At 41.0% G+C, this 18,905-nt stretch overlaps 1 protein-coding gene across 4 annotated transcripts in view; it reads right to left on the reverse strand.

The window, feature by feature from the left end:
• The window catches only part of MAP3K3 (mitogen-activated protein kinase kinase kinase 3), a 43,285-nt gene that overhangs the window by 6,564 nt on the left and 17,816 nt on the right, over positions 1 to 18,905 (reverse strand). For 2 of the 4 annotated variants that reach the window (XM_062595468.1, XM_062595471.1), the window contains exons 6-16: positions 18,532 to 18,645; positions 14,893 to 15,013; positions 10,817 to 10,950; positions 10,100 to 10,173; positions 8,190 to 8,257; positions 7,862 to 7,954; positions 7,065 to 7,256; positions 4,892 to 5,040; positions 3,349 to 3,480; positions 2,688 to 2,817; positions 821 to 998 (exon numbers count right to left, since the gene is read on the reverse strand). In XM_062595468.1, the coding sequence (XP_062451452.1) occupies positions 821 to 998; positions 2,688 to 2,817; positions 3,349 to 3,480; positions 4,892 to 5,040; positions 7,065 to 7,256; positions 7,862 to 7,954; positions 8,190 to 8,257; positions 10,100 to 10,173; positions 10,817 to 10,950; positions 14,893 to 15,013; positions 18,532 to 18,645 (1,385 nt within the window). The remainder of the gene's footprint in view (positions 1 to 820; positions 999 to 2,687; positions 2,818 to 3,348; positions 3,481 to 4,891; positions 5,041 to 7,064; positions 7,257 to 7,861; positions 7,955 to 8,189; positions 8,258 to 10,099; positions 10,174 to 10,816; positions 10,951 to 14,892; positions 15,014 to 18,531; positions 18,646 to 18,905) is intronic. The other 2 variants (XM_062595470.1, XM_062595469.1) reach the window with 2 other exon arrangements.

Here is an 18,905-nt window from a genome sequence, read left to right on the forward strand (position 1 = left end):
AGCATCCCAAATGGGACAGACTGCAGAACTTAACTCTTTGCAGACGGGGGCAAATTTCAGCTACGTTCCCACTCACTGCTTCTACAGGAAATACTGTAGGCCTTGCTTTACCATGGAGGTATAAGCACAGCTTTTGTTGATGTCAGTTAGCTTAGTTTTATAATCTCACCTTTTTAAGGCATCCAAAACTAACATTTTGACACAGAGGACAGTTTTGCTCTTTCCTTTCGATAGAGTTTGTTTCTTATCTATGCCAGTAACAGCATGGCTACAGTTTCCATTCATCCATGCTTCAGGTCATCTCTCTTCTGACCTGTATCTTTTCCGTTATTCAAGGTTTGGGTGTCTTTCCTTGAAATCTTTGTCAACATACTCAAACTCTGTTCCCTTTCATTTCCATAGTGTTATACTTCTCATTTTATAACAAAATGAATAAGATTCTCTCTAAACAATCTTCAGTCTAACTCTTTTATTTACATAGGGGATATAAGAAGGATGGAAAACTTGCATCAGAAGTAGGAAAACAGAGAATCACTATTGCTTACTGCCCCCCAGACTGACACAATAGTTCAAGGGAGGAATGAATGGAAATTGTTACTAGAAAACTAACAGAGTAGTTGGGTACTGACATTGCAAAGCAGAGCCTGCAGCAGGCCACATCTTAAGTTCAGACCAGCTACCTAAATTTGCCTTAATCTGGTCTTGCTTTTAATACAATCGAATTTGGATATACAGAGGACAGAGAATGTACTATATGTCTACATTATCTCATTCCAGAAAAGCTTTAAATCAATCTATGGATAGAAAATTAAACCCTCACCATACGTCTGCTTTTCTTCCATAGCCCTCTCCACTGATCACCTCTGGGCTCATCCAATATGGTGTGCCAGTGACAGAGCGAATGCCTGTTCCAGACATACAGATTGTCTGCAGCCGTTTGCTGGCCCCAAAGTCCCCAAGCTTCACATTCCCCGCAGAGTCACGGAGAATATTGGCTCCTGAACAAAAAAAAAAAAAAAAAAAAAAAAAAAAAAAAAAAAAAAAAACACCAACAACAAAAAAAAAGAATTGAGACAGCTGTTTTCATGCAATCCAACTGCTGGATCTGCAGTCTAGAGAGTTGATATCCAACCCAGAAACACCCGTGTTCATGGTATGACTTTTTCCCCCATCGAGCCTCAGGTGACCTGCTAAACATCATTTCTTTACTTTAGGCTGTAGACAAGCCAATTGCTAATGGCTGCAAATGGGAAAAACTTTAGGGGAAAAAACACAAGGAAATTAAGGGGGAGGGGAAATGAGAGCTGAGTCAGCACCATCATTGTTAATGCTGTCTGTAAACAGCTCAGACAGCCTATGCAGGGCCCCCAGGCCAATGGCTCAGCTAGTACATAGCTGTATAGAAAAGGATTTTACTTGGATGCTGTTTGGTGAATACCCAGCTGACCAAAAAGCAATGGCTAACAGATGTATCTAATTAAACCACTTTGAACTCCTACAATAAACAAGTCAACCTTCACTTTACTTGGTCAGAGGTCCTGAACATGAAACATCAGGAAAACAAGCAAACTTAGAGGATAGCTTGTGTGGACATAAGCTACTGCTTAGACAGCAAAAAACAATTCTTTCAAAGCTGCAGAATGATGGAGAACCCTCTGTTGTCAATATCTGTATGCCTATGTGAATCCCCTCTGCCCCTCAAACCAAATGCATTTGAGCTATGAGAGAGTTCTACCACTTCATTTCCCCACTGGGAGAGCTGAATTCAGAACGACAAGCCTGTCCACCCAGTATCCAGGAGGCAAATTAAGAGTTTGATTTAGAAGATGGGTACAGGCTAGTGATTTCCAATCTGATAGGTTATTCATTTGGTAGCGAGTACCACATGATCAGTACACAAGGTGTTATTTAAGAATCAGCAGCTCATTCCCCTTTGCCATCCTAGAGAGGATGCAATGTGGATTTATAGGCAGGCATAAGAGGATATTTTTCTTCCACTGAGAAATCCTCCTGTCCCTCTAGAGCACAGAAAAATCTATACTGTGCCTGCCATAGCTGTTGACATTAGCTCTCAAGGAGACTGGTTGGCTCCATGGGGTTACATTGGGAAGTTCAAGATTAAAGATCAGACAGGCACTACCAGCAAGGTTAGAGAGGTTTCCCACAGAGAGGAGGCAGAACAAACTAGGATAGCCTGATGTAAGCAGGACTGTCAAGAGCAGGCATGGAGCTCTTACGGCAAATGGTACTTCTACCAGCTAAGGAATGGTACATTGGTCAAGTACAGAGGAAATTAGAAGGGAATCCACAAAGGAAAAAGAAGATACCTTGCAAGGGGATAGGGGTAGGAGAATGAAATTCAAGTGGCAACTCAGCCTCATTTTGCTGTGCTGAGAGAGAAAGATAAGAAGTTATAGATGAGCATTCCCTAGGAATTAAAAGCCTTCCTTACTATAACCACCAACTGCCATGCTCTCAGCTCCTGTAGAGAACAGCTCAAGTGCTCTTACGCTGCCCAGAATAGCACCCTCTCTAGGAGCAGGACAGAGAGGTAAGACCACAAGGCAGTATTCAAGCAAAGTCATATTCAGAAGCCCCAGCCACGATACTGGATTCTGAATTCTTGGCTTCCTTTTTCAGAGTTCTCTGAGCACGTGTTATATACATAAATCACCAGCTGATCTCACCCTTTATGTCCCTGTGCACAATCATGTTGCTGTGAAGGTACGAGACTCCCTCGAGAATCTGTCGAGTATATTTCCGGGTTACATTTTCCGTCAGAGCACCATACGCCTTCAGCTGGTCTTTCACTGACCCCTACACCAAAAACAAACAGAAGGAATTGGCATAGAAACGACAAACCACAAGTCTTGCAGTCTCCATTCAATTCCCACGAGTTGAGACCGTGTTATAAATCCATCCAGCACAGTACTGAATTCTGGCCTCTTCTAAAGCCTTTTTGTGAGGGTCTCAGAGCATCTTGTCCTATGAAGCTCCTTTTCAGAAAGGTAAGGACATGGCTCTATTGCACTGCATGATCTTGCTAATTCAGTTAGTGCTAATTATGAGTTGGCCGAAGTTCTTGGAAGTACTTTGACAGAAGGGAAGAACTGGCTTTAGTGACTAATCAAGAGAATGTATTTCAGGTACAAGACGCTTTAAACAAAAAAACCTTGAAGAAGTGGTTTGGGCTGCAGTCGTACAATAAGAAAAGCATAAATAAAAAGAATGTGGTTGTATTATAGCACAGTGTGAGAAGGGGGCGTATCTGAGAGGGCATAAAGTAAATTACACAGTTAGGATAATCACTGTAGGATCTAGGACCCTGCTGTTTGCATCAGCTCTTACCCCTGGCATGTACTCCATGAAGATGGTCAAGGTCTTTTCTGCTCGATCCCGTAGGCAGCCATAATACTGAACAATACGTTCGTGCTGGAGATTCTTCAGCAGCTGAATTTCACACTCCAAGGCACTCACTTCCTATGGGTGTTGAAGGAGAAAATAAGGCTCTGGCCCAAGGAAATATTCCATCCCAATACTTGTGTCCATTTCACCAGCAGGGTAAGACCACTGCTCATGAGTTTTACCTGAGTCAACCCTATAAATAGCTTCCTCTCTTATCGGCTTCAAAGCATTTGCAGCTATGCTCATGAAACTGATTTTCTGCTTTAGTCCTGCCACAGACAACAGGGTATCACAGTGCAAGGGCAAAAAGGCTATCCAAGAATTCCAGATTCCATCCAAGATATTTATTGCACAGGAAAAGTATCATGTTCTTGCTGAATCCAGAGAATGAATAGACCGAACATCAAAGGTACTGGAGGATGACAATTTACGGAAAGACGAACGACTATTTCCCCTCCCCAAACTAGTCCCACTCTCCACCCTACAGTTATCTCTGCCACCGATAGCTGCCAGATTCACTTCTCATCTGAAGAGAGGATACAGCTCTTCAAGAACAAGGACCTGGCCACTGTAGAGATCACAAAACCAGAGGAAAAAAGCTTAATGAGGCCAAACTGATAGTTTAAGGTATGGAGTTTCAGTGCCTTCAAAACACATTCCAGCCTGTTCTTCCCTGGCTCAAAGTTACTGTCTGATTTACAGCAGAGACATGGTGTAACTCAAAACTCATCAAGTTAGAACTTCTCTTGGCACCAGTCTCACAATTCACAATCAGAATAATTAAATCTTCATGGATCAGTTATTTCAGATCAAAGTGAATTTGTTTAATATTGGGAAACTGATACACTGTTGAAACACTGGCAAAGAACCTAACAGCCATTCCAGCTGCATTCACTGCGCAAGAGGTAGTGGGCTAGTCTACACTTTCACCCAAGGTGTCCCTTCCCACCTCCACTGCTTCTAATGTGTTGTCACACATCACTGTTCTTGATTTACACATGATAGTTCAGTTTGTTTAAAGGACAGAGAAAATTTAGAAGCTGAAACAGGTACCCGATTAATTGGTATACTCAATCCAGGACCTACGATGTAAGCCCATAAAGTGGGCTCTGCAAGTGCATGCAACTTTTTTATTAAAAAAAAAAAAAGGCAGTGGGAGAGTCTTACTCTTCCTGAGTTTAGTTTCACTCACATCCATGTCTAACCAGGAACACAGGGCAGTCTAGTATTCCTCAAGTAAACTGGCAACAAATCAAAAAGCTGAGAATGGAGAGCCAAAAATGAAGCCAGAAAATGGATATTAGTTTCAGGCTGAAGTTAATAATACAGAAAAGTAATTTTTAAATAACTCCTATAACTCTTCACATGACTTGAAGCCCTAGTACAAACTAAAGCATATGCCAGCTTTCGAGGACAGACAGATAAAGATACATTACAGGATCTCAAAGTCTGTATAATGAAGTTAAATAGCTCTGAAGAGAATTACCTTGCTTGTTTCAGGACTCTCTGGGTCAAATTGGACCTGCTTAGCTGCAAGCTCTCTGCCTGTGTCCACATCATAGCACAAGTACACACGACCAAAGGCACCCTGGCCCAGCAGTTTTCCTCGTCGCCAGTTTATCGGAGCACTAGGAGCTAAAAAACACGGTAATAATTTCCCTTTTTACTATTTTACCATGCTATTGAAAGAACACCATGAGCATTGCAAAAATCAATCCCCATCATGCTGGAATTGAAACATATACTTCGCAGATGAAGAAACAGAGACAAATGTGAAAGGGACTCTTCCAGTATCGGGGAGTTAGTGGGAGACCTCTGAACAGAATCCAGCAGTCCAGGCTCCCCGGCCCTGCTGACTAGTGTCCTGAGAAAACAAAACTGTAGAACATTTGGCAAAGATAACTACAGACAGGTTCTAAGCTATTCAATGAGGTTAGTGTATTTTCATTCCACTATTTCATGAGAACATGACTATCCAGAGATGAGGCAGCAATTAAATAGGATCTTCTGACCCTTGATCTGTAGTTATCATATGCATGGAATGAAGAGCTGGATCAGCCTTGTTAAACCAATCCCATCCAGCTGGGAATGAATATTAAGCTTCTAGGACAATCTGAAGGACATCATTTTTGAGTACTTTGCCAACAACTGGTTACTCTGGAGTTCCTTCTCTTAGAGAAAGGATTTCACTGTAAGGCTGTTTCTGCAGCAACAAAATCAGAGATCATAATTCCCAATAGAAAGTGATATGGTAGAGGCCGTAATGTAAGTTAGTGCAGATATCTTCATTGCATGCTGAATGGACTATAGTAAAAATATACACGAGAGCAGGCTAAGGCAGCCATCTCCAATACCCCAGCAGGAGGTTATATCAGCATGGAATTATGAGTTCTTATTATTCTACTTTACTGGCCACTATGTACTGTACAAACAGCAGTTCCCTGATCCAGAGATTAACACCTGAGCCCAGTTTTCCACACTGCACTTTATCCCAAAGCATACTGCTCAGAGAGCTGTGTTCTAGCTCTAACTTTGAAAAATGACACTACCAGGCACAGCACGATGCTTCCAAATACGTTGTATCTAACAAAAAACTGTAAAAACAAAGACAGGAACCAGCCATCTGGACAGTGTGAAAATACAGAAGGGCTGAGAGATTAGCTTTGCCACCTCTAATTTAGGCAGATTTACTGCCAGTCAGTGTTTTAGTGTATTTGTTGCTTACTCTGCTGGCTTAATATCTTCATTTTCATCTTTAAATTACTGTAGAGGATAGCTGAAGTTCATTAGTAATGACTTATGATCTTATTATTTATTTATTTATTTATTTATTTAAGGTAACAGGTTACCAAAAAAACAACTCAGAGAGGCTATTAATATGAAAGTAAATCTTTCTGCTACGGAGCAAGTGAAATAAATACAGTCCTTAACTTGTAACATAACTGTAATCCACAAGCCTGACTATAAGAAGTTAATGTATCAAGAAAATAAAACAAGCTTGTCTGCTTTTTAAGAACCCTGTACATCACCTAGATCCAATCGAGTTCAGATTTTCTACTTCTTAGTTGAATTTCCAATGTTTTCTAAAGGAAAGGCCAGCTCCCAGTGCAAGACTATACACAGACAGACCACAGCTGAGATAACCACTAAGGAAGAAATAAATAAGGGCTTGGGTGTTTTTTTTTTTTTTTTTTTTTCTTGAGACTACAAAGTATTTTTAAAACTACATGTTCTTATTTAGTGACTATTAAACTATTTCAAGCACAACCAACCCCTAAAATACCTCTTACACAGTCATGTTACTATGGGCTACGATACAACTTTCTAAACCTTACGAACAGAATGTTAGGTAGCAGAAAACAGCCTGATTACACAAATCTGGAAATGCTTTACCAGCAACACTTTCCCTCCTCCACTGCTGCTAGATCAAGGATTATACAGGAAGAAATCACCAACTTCTAAACCAACACAACTCCCAGTAAGGCAACCTATCTCTTAGGGGAGCGAGAATCATGGCTCAAAGCACATGAAACGTGGTTTTGAATGGCTTGCTTAAAACAAACCATAGCAACACATTGCGTCTGGGATTCATCTCTAACATATCTCTCTTGCCTCTAACCCCAGGAGGCCTCTCCTCCAGCACTGGGACTATTGCTTACATTTAGTGGGAATATTCCTCTCCTGCACAGCAAGGGCATTTTCGCTGTCTGCGCTCCGCAAGCGCCCCCGGGGGTCCAGGTACTGCAACGCCAGGCCCAGGTTTTCCCCATTGGTGCTTAAGGAACGACTTGAAGGCACCAAGGTGAAAAGATTTCCTTGGTGACGCCGTATCCGGGGAAACGTCCTCCGGCCTGAAGTGATAAAGATTAGAAAGGAAGAAAAAAATAAAATTTCTAAATAATATGCTTACAAATGGGAAATGATAGACTGTGTGGTTAACATGTCTCAACCTACAAACAGTATCCAGGAACAAAGATTACGATAACCCATACTTCCTATGGAAGTCAGAGAAATTAATTTCCACAAAATTACCCAAATGACAGTTAAGCCATCTGACTAGCACGGGATGTGATCCTTTAAGTCACTAGTATTTTATATTAAAAAAACCCAAGAACATCTAGCTGGTATTGCAAATTAGCAAGCATAATGAATCCCTGAGGTAGGAACCCACTACGTTTCATCGAGGCTTGTAAATACGCTCACTGTTCAACTCTGCAGTCACTCATCAGGCTGGATAACCTCAGAAAATGCAAAGTACACAAAGAATTACAAAAGGTCATTTGGGTTGCTATGAGGATGCACTGTCACACATAGCAGCATCATCTCTGGCACCAACTGTGCACGCAAGGCTTAGGGCCCAGCAAGGCTCTTCAGGTAGGAGTTACACTTCCCCTGGAGACTGCCACTGCCTCCCCTTCTTTGTCAAGCCTGGAATCCAAGTCTGAAAAAAACTCACCGTCATTGTAGTCTTTGTGCTGCATGGAGACGTTGTAGCGCCGAGGGTAGGTCCCACCTTTCCCCGCTTTGTCATAGATCTGATTCTCGCGATCTGGAAGTAGAGACAGCAAGTGAGGCTTCTGCAAAAAGTATACAAGTCCTAATGACAGAATACTCCTGTAACAGCAGGTTTTTTACGGAGAAGTGAGAAATTAGTAACCTGATAGCTTTTCAATCAACCTATGCCCAATTCTTTTATTTATACAATTCTAGTAAACAATGGGGCTAGTCAGCAAAGAACAGAAAATGTCTAGTCCAAACACTCCTTATACTGGATGCTGACATACCTGAGAATTCCTGTCTGTTATCAGGAAAGCTTTGTGCCCTTGACATCCGTGACTTCCGAAAAGAAGGGCTATTAAAGAAAGAAGCCAAAAATAAGCTTTGCCAGCTGTTTACTGGGAAGAAACCTACAGGCTTTAAACACAAGCTAAAATATCTGCACATTGGTAATGGTGATTCTCAAATCCGAGCCCCTGCGATAAATTAACCCCACACCTGGAAGCTGCGCAAAGCCCCAGCTAACCAGGCTCAATTTTCCAATGCTAATAGTCATCCTTTCTGTCGAGTTTGTGCCATTTAACCAGTGGTACTCAGCATATGGCTTGAGACCCAGTTTTCCTGCAGTCACATCTAATAGAAAATTAAAATTAAGGCTAAGAGGAAGAGCAAAACAAGATACTGCTTGCAGCATACTGCTCACAGGCCAGTAAAGAATGGGACCACTGCTGCAGGTGGTTTTCTATGAGGGATAAAAGTTCCTGTCCTGAAAACTTGTGCTCACTTTCCTTTCTACCAACAGCAGATGGGTCTAAATACAAACACTGCTTATGACATCAATCCCTTGTGTTTCTCCCCAAAAAGCAGAGCCCTTTAGGCAAGAATAAGTACAACTCCTTGGCTGGCAGAAGGCTTTCAAAATCTCCCAAGAGATTACACAAATTTAGTCTGGGCAAAAGCCAAATTATTTGCTTTTATTTATTTATTTATTTTCTATCCAATGTAAAGAGAGTGAGCCTGATCCAACTTTTAGACTCCCAAATGAGATGCTTTTCTGGCTACACAAAGATTACACCCACTCCCACAAGGAACAACCAAGAAGGCTTTTTTTTTTCCTTTTTCTTTTCCTTTTCCTTTTTCTTCATTTCAGGCAAGGAAAGGGGAGAAAGGGACAGGTAACATAAATTAATTACCTCAAAAGCAAAACAAAAGAACACACATACAGGTTAACTGTAACTGCTTCCTTGTGACTCCATAAACTCTTGTGAATGGCTACAAAACTAAACCTCAAGTGCTTGACATAAAACTATACGCTACCTCCAGACATCAGTTTGGAGGAGTCTTAAAACTACAGCTAAAGCCCGATATTCCAGGTGCCAGGAAGGCACAGCTGCAGTTCAGGTTAGCAGGGCCTACAGTTGGTCATTAAACACCTGAAGCTACACCCATGCCTCCCCCCCCCCCCAAATCAAACACTACAGGGGAGAAAGTTCAGTTTTATGGCTTCTAGATTCCTTAAATTTGATTTGTCTGTGTGAAATTACACTCTTCTTAGGGCTCCATATATAATCATAAACTGGACATTTCAGGTTAAAAATTTTACATGAGAGACACCTACAAATTCATATTCTTCCTTACACACACATTTAAATGTTCAAGGGCAGCACTGTTCCTAATACCTGTACAATATCAGCACCATCAGCAGCAAAGAAAAGGAAGAGAGGGATCAAGAGCATATTAGACTGAGACAAGCAGAACTCCCTCATTTGCCTTTGAAATTAATGTTACATCTTGTAGGACACAGGAATCTAGCGTAATGAAATATATTTCTGCATCTTAGAATAGTTTTTTAGATTTTTTTTTAATGAACAAGTACAGCCTTGTCTTAAAGGGATTTAAGTATGCTGCAGCCAGATGTTCTCAGAGTCTAGGCTCCACACGAACGGCACTCTTTAGAACTTCATATTTATAACACAGAACTACTGAAGCACCAGTTTGTTGATACATGGTTTTGCCAGAAAATAAAACAGCCTTAAGATGTAGTTAATTCTAAGAAAGATATTGGGATATTGGGTAGGAAATAAGATCCTGTTTCTCTCCAAGAAAACTTATGGGATGGAAAACAGATTTTTACATAGGTACAACTGGCATTTCAATTTGAGCCCATGTAAGTTTCTTTTGGCTTGTATGTTTGTACCTGTCTGCTGACCTGTCCAAGGACTGACAGCTTCCTGACACAGAGTTTTCAGCACTGCTTAACGGGTCCAGCATCTGCAACACAAGAGAAGTCATATGGTAACATCAGCTCAGTCTAATGCTTAGAAGAGGCCATGCAAGAGGATCAGAGTCTGCTACTGCTTGCCTGAAGGATGTACAGATAAAGAGGGAAGTCTAAAGCTGTTTAGAATTAACATTTTTCCTTTATCTCTCACATAATTTGTTAGAGTAAAGGACACATCACGTTTGAGCAATCACTCTGCTTCAGATGATGTGAACGTGATGGTTCAAGTTGGCCTGTGTGCTAGGTTTTAATCCCAAGTGACTTCAGGAACAGAAACTGCTGCCCCCACCTGCAAGTTGGACTTTGGCCTTATTTCCTACTTTTTAAATAGAGATCGCAATTCCAAATGCAAGAGGGTCATATCAACCTGATAAAAGGAAATCTGAGCATATACATATAACGCATACCAAAACTGCAGGGCTCATTTAGAGGTGGAAAGACAAGGCACAATATGCATAGCAACTGCTTCTGGTAGTCCAGAAAAGGCTTTGCATTTACATATAGGCAATATTAGTAGCTGCTAATACAACTCCAGCTACTGAACATCCTGGAGTGAAACAGAGGGCCCAGAGAGTAGCAGCAAATTCCTTAATAGCTATACTTATTTTTCTTCACCCTAGTGCTCATACTCACACATTGTTCATTGGTTTCTGGGATGAATTCGCCTTCGCTGTTTATGCTGGTGTAGGAACCCTGACGAGCAATGCGCTGTTGCCTCTCTGGAACGTACCCAGGGGGTGGTGAACTTCGGCCTGTGTTCTGGGAACCTGGGCCAGAAAGGAGGACATTTGTGGTATATATGCTTATCAAAACGAGATGTACAAACATGTGCATAAAGTCAAAGTATTCACCTCTACTGCTTGAACAAAATGATCACAGCAATTCTGGAGTGAACCTCACAGCCTGGACAGAAACAGGACTGAGAGGCACAACATCAAAAAGCGGGGAAGACTGCGAAGATTGCTGATGAAGCTCATAGCAGAGCAGTCACCTACCTTTACCTTCTTCTGCCCAACACTCCAAGCATAATTTGAGCATCTCAGGAAAGGCAGACTGGAATCTGCCAAGACTCCAGGAATCCTTGGCTATCTAACAGGGCAATAAACTTTGCTTCACTGCTAATCTCCACTAAGCACAACAGTTGTCAAGGTAACCAACCTTATATCCTGATTATAAGTTTGCCTCAACTAGTATCACTTACCTTGAATGACAGTACTGTCCCTGCTAGTTATCATCAGCTGAGCTGATTATACAGGCACTGAGCAATTTAAATATCCTACAGGAGCACTGTATTACCTTTGTAAATACACCCAACAATCTCTGTCTTACTGGGTGAAACTAGAACAGTACAACCAACTTGGGAAACAAACACAGAGATCCGTTTTGCAGTTTTCGAGATGAGAGCTAGAAGGACAGAGAGTACATTTAGGAGCAAAAAGTTGAGAAAAACATCTTAGTCATCTGTTATGGTACTAAGGAGGTTTTTTTTTGCGCTACCTACTGAGATGAGCTTGACCCTTAGCATTTCTTTACTCCTTGCAGATCTTGAAGGTGCTACTTTAGAAACAGGAAGGCACAAAACCTTTTATTTGCAGTGACCTATCGACCCACAGCTCCCACCAAGACAAACTGTGAGTGCCAGGAAATGCTGAGGTCCAGCCAATCTACTCAAGGTCACTCATGAAGTCAGAGATGGACTTTTAAGATCAATTCTCAAGCTATGCTCTTCATGATGCTGTCTTTAATTAACTGTGTGTACTCAGGTGCTCTGAAAGATGGGTAAAGACCAGCAAACACTCTCCCAAGGAAAATATTTTCTACAGAAATTGCTGTAATAAAGAGGGAAGGCAAACACTGGTAGAAGGCTAACCAAAAGCCAGTTTATGCATCTTTCGAGAAGTGCAGAATGAAAAACACAGCGGCACACATTGGTGTGCGCAGGATGGTGGACTGCAGGCAAAAATCTGTTGCTTAGAGTCACTACCTGATTTTCCAAGTAACACTGTGGGGCTCACGTGATACTACAAGCCAACCGGGGGGAAGATAAACAAGAGAGCGTGCTTTGTGGCTGCACTGAGTCATGGGAGCACACTTTCACTCTTTCCGATACAATGCCATGGCTAGCTGAAGGAAGCCCAAGTCCTGCTGGCGTCAGCCCAGCCGCTATTGTGGAAAGGCCACCATCACTGGGCAGGAAAAGGAAGTCGGCACTAAATCAATGTATATCAAAGGAAGTGAGTGGAAAAAACACAAGTGCTGCCAGAATGCTTAGCAACTTTTTTTTTTTTTTTTTTTTTTTTTTTTAAATAGAAGTCATTTTAATTTCAAACCTCTGAATTGGTGACAGCAGGTTTGAGGCCCATCCACTTCAGGATACAGGAACTACACAGGTATATCTTCTGTGCTTTTGTTGAACGCTGTTTTCAACTTTCACTTCATCATGTGGTATGAATATGAAAGTTTCTGTGCCTGAAACTCTAGGAAACTGGTGCACATTCTCTTTCCAAAATTGAAGATAGGAAAAAGAGAAGGAAGAAGGAATTGATTTAAGACTGATCTATTGCCAAAATACTGTCGGACCTCTGACAGAACTGAAACCTTTCTGGACCTCTTAATAAGGTAGCAGTCTGCTACTTTGACATGTTCATCAAATAAATAAAATTCACGCTTTCTTGACTGATGAATGACAGACCTATCAGAAAGTGTCCATAAGCAGAAAAGAGAATAGAGATTGTGCAACAGCGATACAGAAGGGGCCCCTCATTACTATACAGTTTACCCACGACAGGCACACAGTACAGTCTGTTAGCTTTGGCGTCATTATTTGGATACCTTAGAATGCCAATAAAGGAGAAAGATTTTTTTTTTAAATAAATATTTTTGGCATTGAATTTGTCTGTGAAAAGAAGAAATGTAACATTCAGACAAGCACAGATATCACTGCTTTCTCTCCAGTTCTGCGGCATGTTGCTCTAGTTTAAGTTAATAAGCACACACACAAAAAAAAAAAAAAAAAAAAAAGGAAAAGGATGGGAAAACAGCTTTCTGTACCTATCTCAGGCATGTACTTCGCAAGCTTTCATCATATTTTTGTTTGTTTGCTACTTCCCAAAAGCACACTGAATAAAAGGGGATCAACAGACTCTAGACGAGATTCAGACATACTTGCTAGACAAATCTAACAGAGAGAACTACTAGTTTAGTTCTCAAGTGCTTCTCTGCTGAGCTTCCTCTGCCAGTTAGTTTTGGTCAGGACAGTGTGGATCTGACTCCTGTTTACACCACTCAATATGGAGACTAATTTCTAATTTCACCAGATTTATTTGGCACTAGGATTGATTTGCAAATGTTAATCTGAAATCCTGTTAGGATTACCCCTCAAGTTTACAGCTGATGAAACTGAGGCATTTCTCTTCCGCACAGGGAGCCAGTTTAGAGCTTGGAAACAAATCAGTGCCGACAGCTCCCGGCTCCTGGTACCAGCCTCGTGACTCCCGCACCTATCACCTGAAGCAGCAGGTCTGATAAGCCCTAAAATATCTGTTAAAACAAACAAATGAAATAAAACCAGCCTCTGCTTCTGTTTCCAGCAAACTTCAGCTTTTCTCACTTTTAAGACAAAAGTCATCTACACTGAACACCACGTTAGGGTCTAGCTTTCACAGTGCAGATCCCTATTACAGCTCACCTTCTACCTTGTGCTTCACTGCACGCTGAAGTTCCACACAAAGAAGCCAGATTCTAAACCACAGACTTTTTTTTTGTTGGACCCAAATATCTTAGAAGTCTCAGATGTTTTAGTTCTTCCATATAAGAAGTTTACAGCTTTGACCTTCTTTCATCCACAGATTTGCGAAGAATGTTATAGTTATACAAGGGGATAATGCAGACAAATTGAAACAACTCAGCCAGATCTACCACAGGTAAAAGCCTTAAAAATAAACATGCTTGTGCATGGCTGCTCTGAATCAATGTACTAAATGCTGCATTGTATGTTGTGTAAGCTGTACACATGGTTAGTAAGCCCTTCCTGTAAAATGCTAAATGCCTTAACTTTAGAACAAGTTATGAGAGTTGATAACACTTGGCAATCACAGATTTAGATTTGCATTGCAGGAGTCTTACATGGACCTTTCCACTGAATGCAAATTCACTAAGCTAACAGAAACACAAAGGAAGAGGCAGAGGCACACATAATTGACTTTTGTTATTGTTTTTTGTGCTGCTGCACCAGCCACTGATCATGTCAACCTTGCGCTCTAGTCCTCTGCAAAAGGTAAGGGAACTCACTATGTAGCACACTGGTTGGATACGCAGTGTCAATTCCTGTGCTACCAGTGAAACACTGATTAGAGGAGCTAGTACAGCTTCCAAAGCCCAACATATTAAAAAAAAAAAAAATCGTGAACTGAAATGGTCAATCTAAATAAAAAGGCTTAATGCACTCACGTAAGCTTTCCAAATATCTAACCTCAATGAAGCTGGCTGTAGGACATCCTCTCTAGCAGCTCCTCAGCTGTTCAACAATTTAGTAAGGAACTTTGAAACATTCTATCATAAACACATTTAGAGCCTTTGAAAATGAATTGCCTTGTCCTAGAATAACCTTTCAATTTCTCAAGGGTTTCATAAATGCTGTATCACAAACACTAGTGCCCAAAATATATGTTTCAGAAAACAAAGAGAGCAGAAGCGGCAAAAATACTCACTGACAGACAGATGCCTACTTCTAGGTTCTGGCTGCTGATAGGGTGTGTTCACATCCCCCACCGATTGGGAAGTTTTAATTCTGACTTGTTTGGGCTGTCCAGAATGGGGTGAGGAACTGGTCTGTTGAGTAAAATGAGAAAAAGAAAATGAGACGGAGGAGCTCAAGCAGTCTGACCACAGTTTCAAAAATATCATTATGTTTAGTAGCAAGCGAAACATAATGGAGAGACAGCCCTAGAACCTGAAATCTTATTATTTCACAGAAGAGAAACAATAAAGGCAGAATAAGCTTCACAATCACTGTGTAAAACAGGAGTCAAACAACTAGAGCATGCTCCCCTCCAGCCTGGAACCGAATGCAGGATTTACGAGTCTCAGTGTTTATCTTCCATTAGCAAGTGTCCGTGAAGCCAACAGGAAAGGGGCCTGTATCACGCTTTGAGACCAAGCCATGGAAGAACCTACAGTTGCTGTCAGCCATCTCAGCTGGCAGAGATAAGGGGTGAATCTTGCATTCTTGCTGAGGCATTTAGATAGCAATCTGATTCCTCACGATTTTTAGAAGTAAGCTGGCAACTGCAACACTCTAAGCAAAAATAAATTCCAAAAGGTTTACAAATGCAAAGTTTGGAGATGCCAAAATTAACACTGCCTGTGTTGCCTTCATTCATCCCTCCCTGAGCTTAGGTGCTAATAAGCTAATTAAAGGCTATTTTTCTATGGTGCCTTCATCTCCTTCTGAGCAGAAAGTAGAGTGAAAGGAGGCATGTCAAAGGACTCCTGCCTCATTTGTTGAGAAGGATGGAAGGGGTGACTCAAGCATGCTTTTTAGGAGGGAGGATGGCTTTGCAATTATGCTGCCCAGGAGGATTTTTGCCGTGGCAGTACCACAGGTCTACCACAGAAAAACTGCAAGGTTTAAACCAGACTCCACTGGGTGCTCACCCAGCGATATTTAAGACTGCAGCCTCAGGCAGCTAACACCTCTGCGGTGCACTCTCCATGGACAGTACAGGGTACTTGTGCTCTTAACACGGGACTGCATTTCACTGTAAATATGGACCCTGATCATGGATTATCCGAGTATGAGTCAAAGAGCTCTGAACATACAAAACACTGTGGCCTGCAAATCTCCCTGAAGCAAATGAAATCCTATGCATGTTGCAGTGGGCACTTAGTACTAGGGGATACTTTTGATTTTAATCTTGCTGTCCCAATGTACCTAGTTTTACAAGACAATACAATATTCCCTTTCTCTCATGGGTTGTAGAAATTTAATTAATGCTTGTAAAGCACTCATTTTGTTGGGATGAACAGAGCCAAGAAGACCCTGAGGAAATAAATGCCGACTGCTGAAAATCATTTGAATAGGATGTGGTAAATAAGGTGTGAGGCTGTACAATGGAAAAGGTAAAATACTGCATAGTGCTTGTAAGCACAAACTCTCTTGCTCAGAATAGGAGAGGGTCTGTCTTAAAAACAAGTCTTTAATTGCACAAACTATCTTAAATAAACTCATAGGGGCTGAATAAAAGGTGTACAGGTCACACCATTTACATTGGTAGTCTAGTCCTAGATCTCTAGGTGTTCAACTCAACCAGTTCTTCCCATTAGTTTCTAAGCAGAAAGAAAGGACTGAAGACAAAAGTAAGTAAAAGCACAAATGAGTCGCACCAAGAGGCACAGGGAAATTAATACGAATGGTATTCACAAACACAGACTCTCAGTACAAGTCACACAGCTACTGCTGTGAAGTTAATTTTTTAAATGTACATATTTCTGCCAAACTCTCAGTTACCTTTCCATCCCCAGAAAAAGAAAAGAGCACAACCAAAACAAAATCTGCATCCTGTACTTCAGGAAAAATAATGCTTCCCGCTCCCTCAGTGGGATGAGATCATGCAGCCAAGAAGCCTCCTTCAGACTTGTGGGCTTTTGCTTTATCACATGTAGGTCTCTCCTGTCAGGCAACTCAGAGATGAAGAGGAAGTCAGAGGAGAGGGGGGAAACAGTGGCACTTACTGAAAACTTCGCTGTTTGTTTCTGCTTTGAGCAAGAGAGGAAAAAACAGCTAATAAAAGGCCAACACCACAGTACTGGTTACTGGCTGGTGCAGGGAAGAGATTTACTGTTTATTGTAGGACAGCTTTGCTGGCCTGTGTGAAGTTTGGATAGTACCATTTAACATCCATGTTGTAGCCTGAAGACACTGAAGTTAGAGGGCTGTAAAAAAGGATTGTTTTACAGTATCATAGCAAAAGTTGAGGCCACCTTTTACAGAGCATTTCCTGACAACAGTCTGGCTATACTAGGTCAGACCAAAGTCCCTCTTGCCAAGTATTGTCTTGAGAACAGCCAGTAGTGAATGCATAGGGAAAGGGCATAGGACAAGGAAAAGCATGAACCCCTCTCCTATATCCTTCCAGCTTCTGGCATTCAATCATTTGGGAAAGTGCTGTTAATACACCTGAAGGTGTTTATATTTTGATTAACATGGATTAGCAAATTCAAAAATAATGAGAAGTATATCTAATTTCTCTTGACAGTTCCAAGAATTACAGGTGTGATTCTTCCAAGGACCTGAGCCCTTAGCCTGCAGAACATGAAAAGGGCCAAAACAAGCTGCTATCAACATAGCTTTCAAGATCAGGGTAGCTTCTTGTGTCATACGATTCAAGAGAATTTGGCAATTTGCAAATAAAATATCTAAGCAATCAAGGTCTTTGGCTTTAAAAGTTGTATGACCTTAAGGCTGATAAAAGACATAGGTTTAACAGCCTCAGTTGACAAAGTTCTCCAGCTGCAGATCAGCAATAAGAGAAACTTCCGACACTTTCTGCCTTGCTCAGTTCTCAGTTCAGTTCACTCTCTGAAACAGACAGCTTTGGGAGCCTCACATAAAGACACAACTATTGATGTTACGATCTTTTTTGCATAAAAGTGAAAATGACACCGAAACTCATTGCCACAGCTCCCTGTGCCAAAGGAAAGTGAACAAGACAATCAAATTCATCTTAGCTGTGAATATGCTTCATCATCAGGTAAAAGCAACTTAATTTCTACAGAGTAAGGCCGGATTCAGACCAGTAAACTACAGATAGGAAGAAAGTCATTAGGAAGTGTCCTGAGGTTTCTCATCCAGAAAAAAAATATTAATAACATGTCTTCAAGAAAGACTTATGCTTTCTTAAAGACAAGATTATTACAAGCAGTTTTGACACTATGCTATCAATCAAAACTATAAAAAGCTCTCTGTGAACCAAACTCATTAAGTGCTTTTTGGATACTGTCACTGAGTAGTCTAGATAAATGTCCTTTATAATTACATTTTTTTAAAAAAAAATCTCTGTTTAATGTTTTAGTCTCTAAACACCTGCTGAAATGGAGGGAGGAGAGGAGGAAGGAAGGGGGGAAAAAAAACCACAAAACTATCCGATACCTATAGCTTAGCCAAAGCAAATAGGATAAACATGTGTGTGTGTGTGTGTGCACGCGCGCGCGCGCATTTGTGTGTTTGTGTGAAGCACAGCAACCTTACTAATTCATACTACCCTCCTGCAGCAGAATACTGCTACATTTCAGAATTTAAATGTAAAAGCCTTTACTGTTATTGCAGTGTCACAGAAAGTGTTACCTACATGGTTTCTGTCCTGAGACAGTAGTAATATTCTGAGGCTTTTCAAATTAGAGCTTCGGTCCAAGAGATCTATTGCTTTATCCAGGTCATCTTGATTTTTCAAAGGAATAGATAACTGTAAATATAGAATAGAAAAAAATATAAGCAAAGACAGAAAAATTTATGAGTCTACTTGCGTAACAGTAATTTAAGCAAACATTAGAAAAAAATCAGAATATAAGATAAAGTTTCTCATTGCTCAATTATCCCACAAAGTTTCATCACAATACTGTCTTTTAATAAGGGCTTTTCCTCCTACACCACCAGAGCTTGGTTGACCCTATGCAAATTTCCCTATGGCAGTATCCACAAAAAGATTAATTACTATTGGAATTT

Source organism: Rhea pennata, chromosome 26, assembly GCF_028389875.1.
Source record: "Rhea pennata isolate bPtePen1 chromosome 26, bPtePen1.pri, whole genome shotgun sequence".
NCBI classification, from domain to species: Eukaryota; Metazoa; Chordata; class Aves; order Rheiformes; family Rheidae; genus Rhea; species Rhea pennata.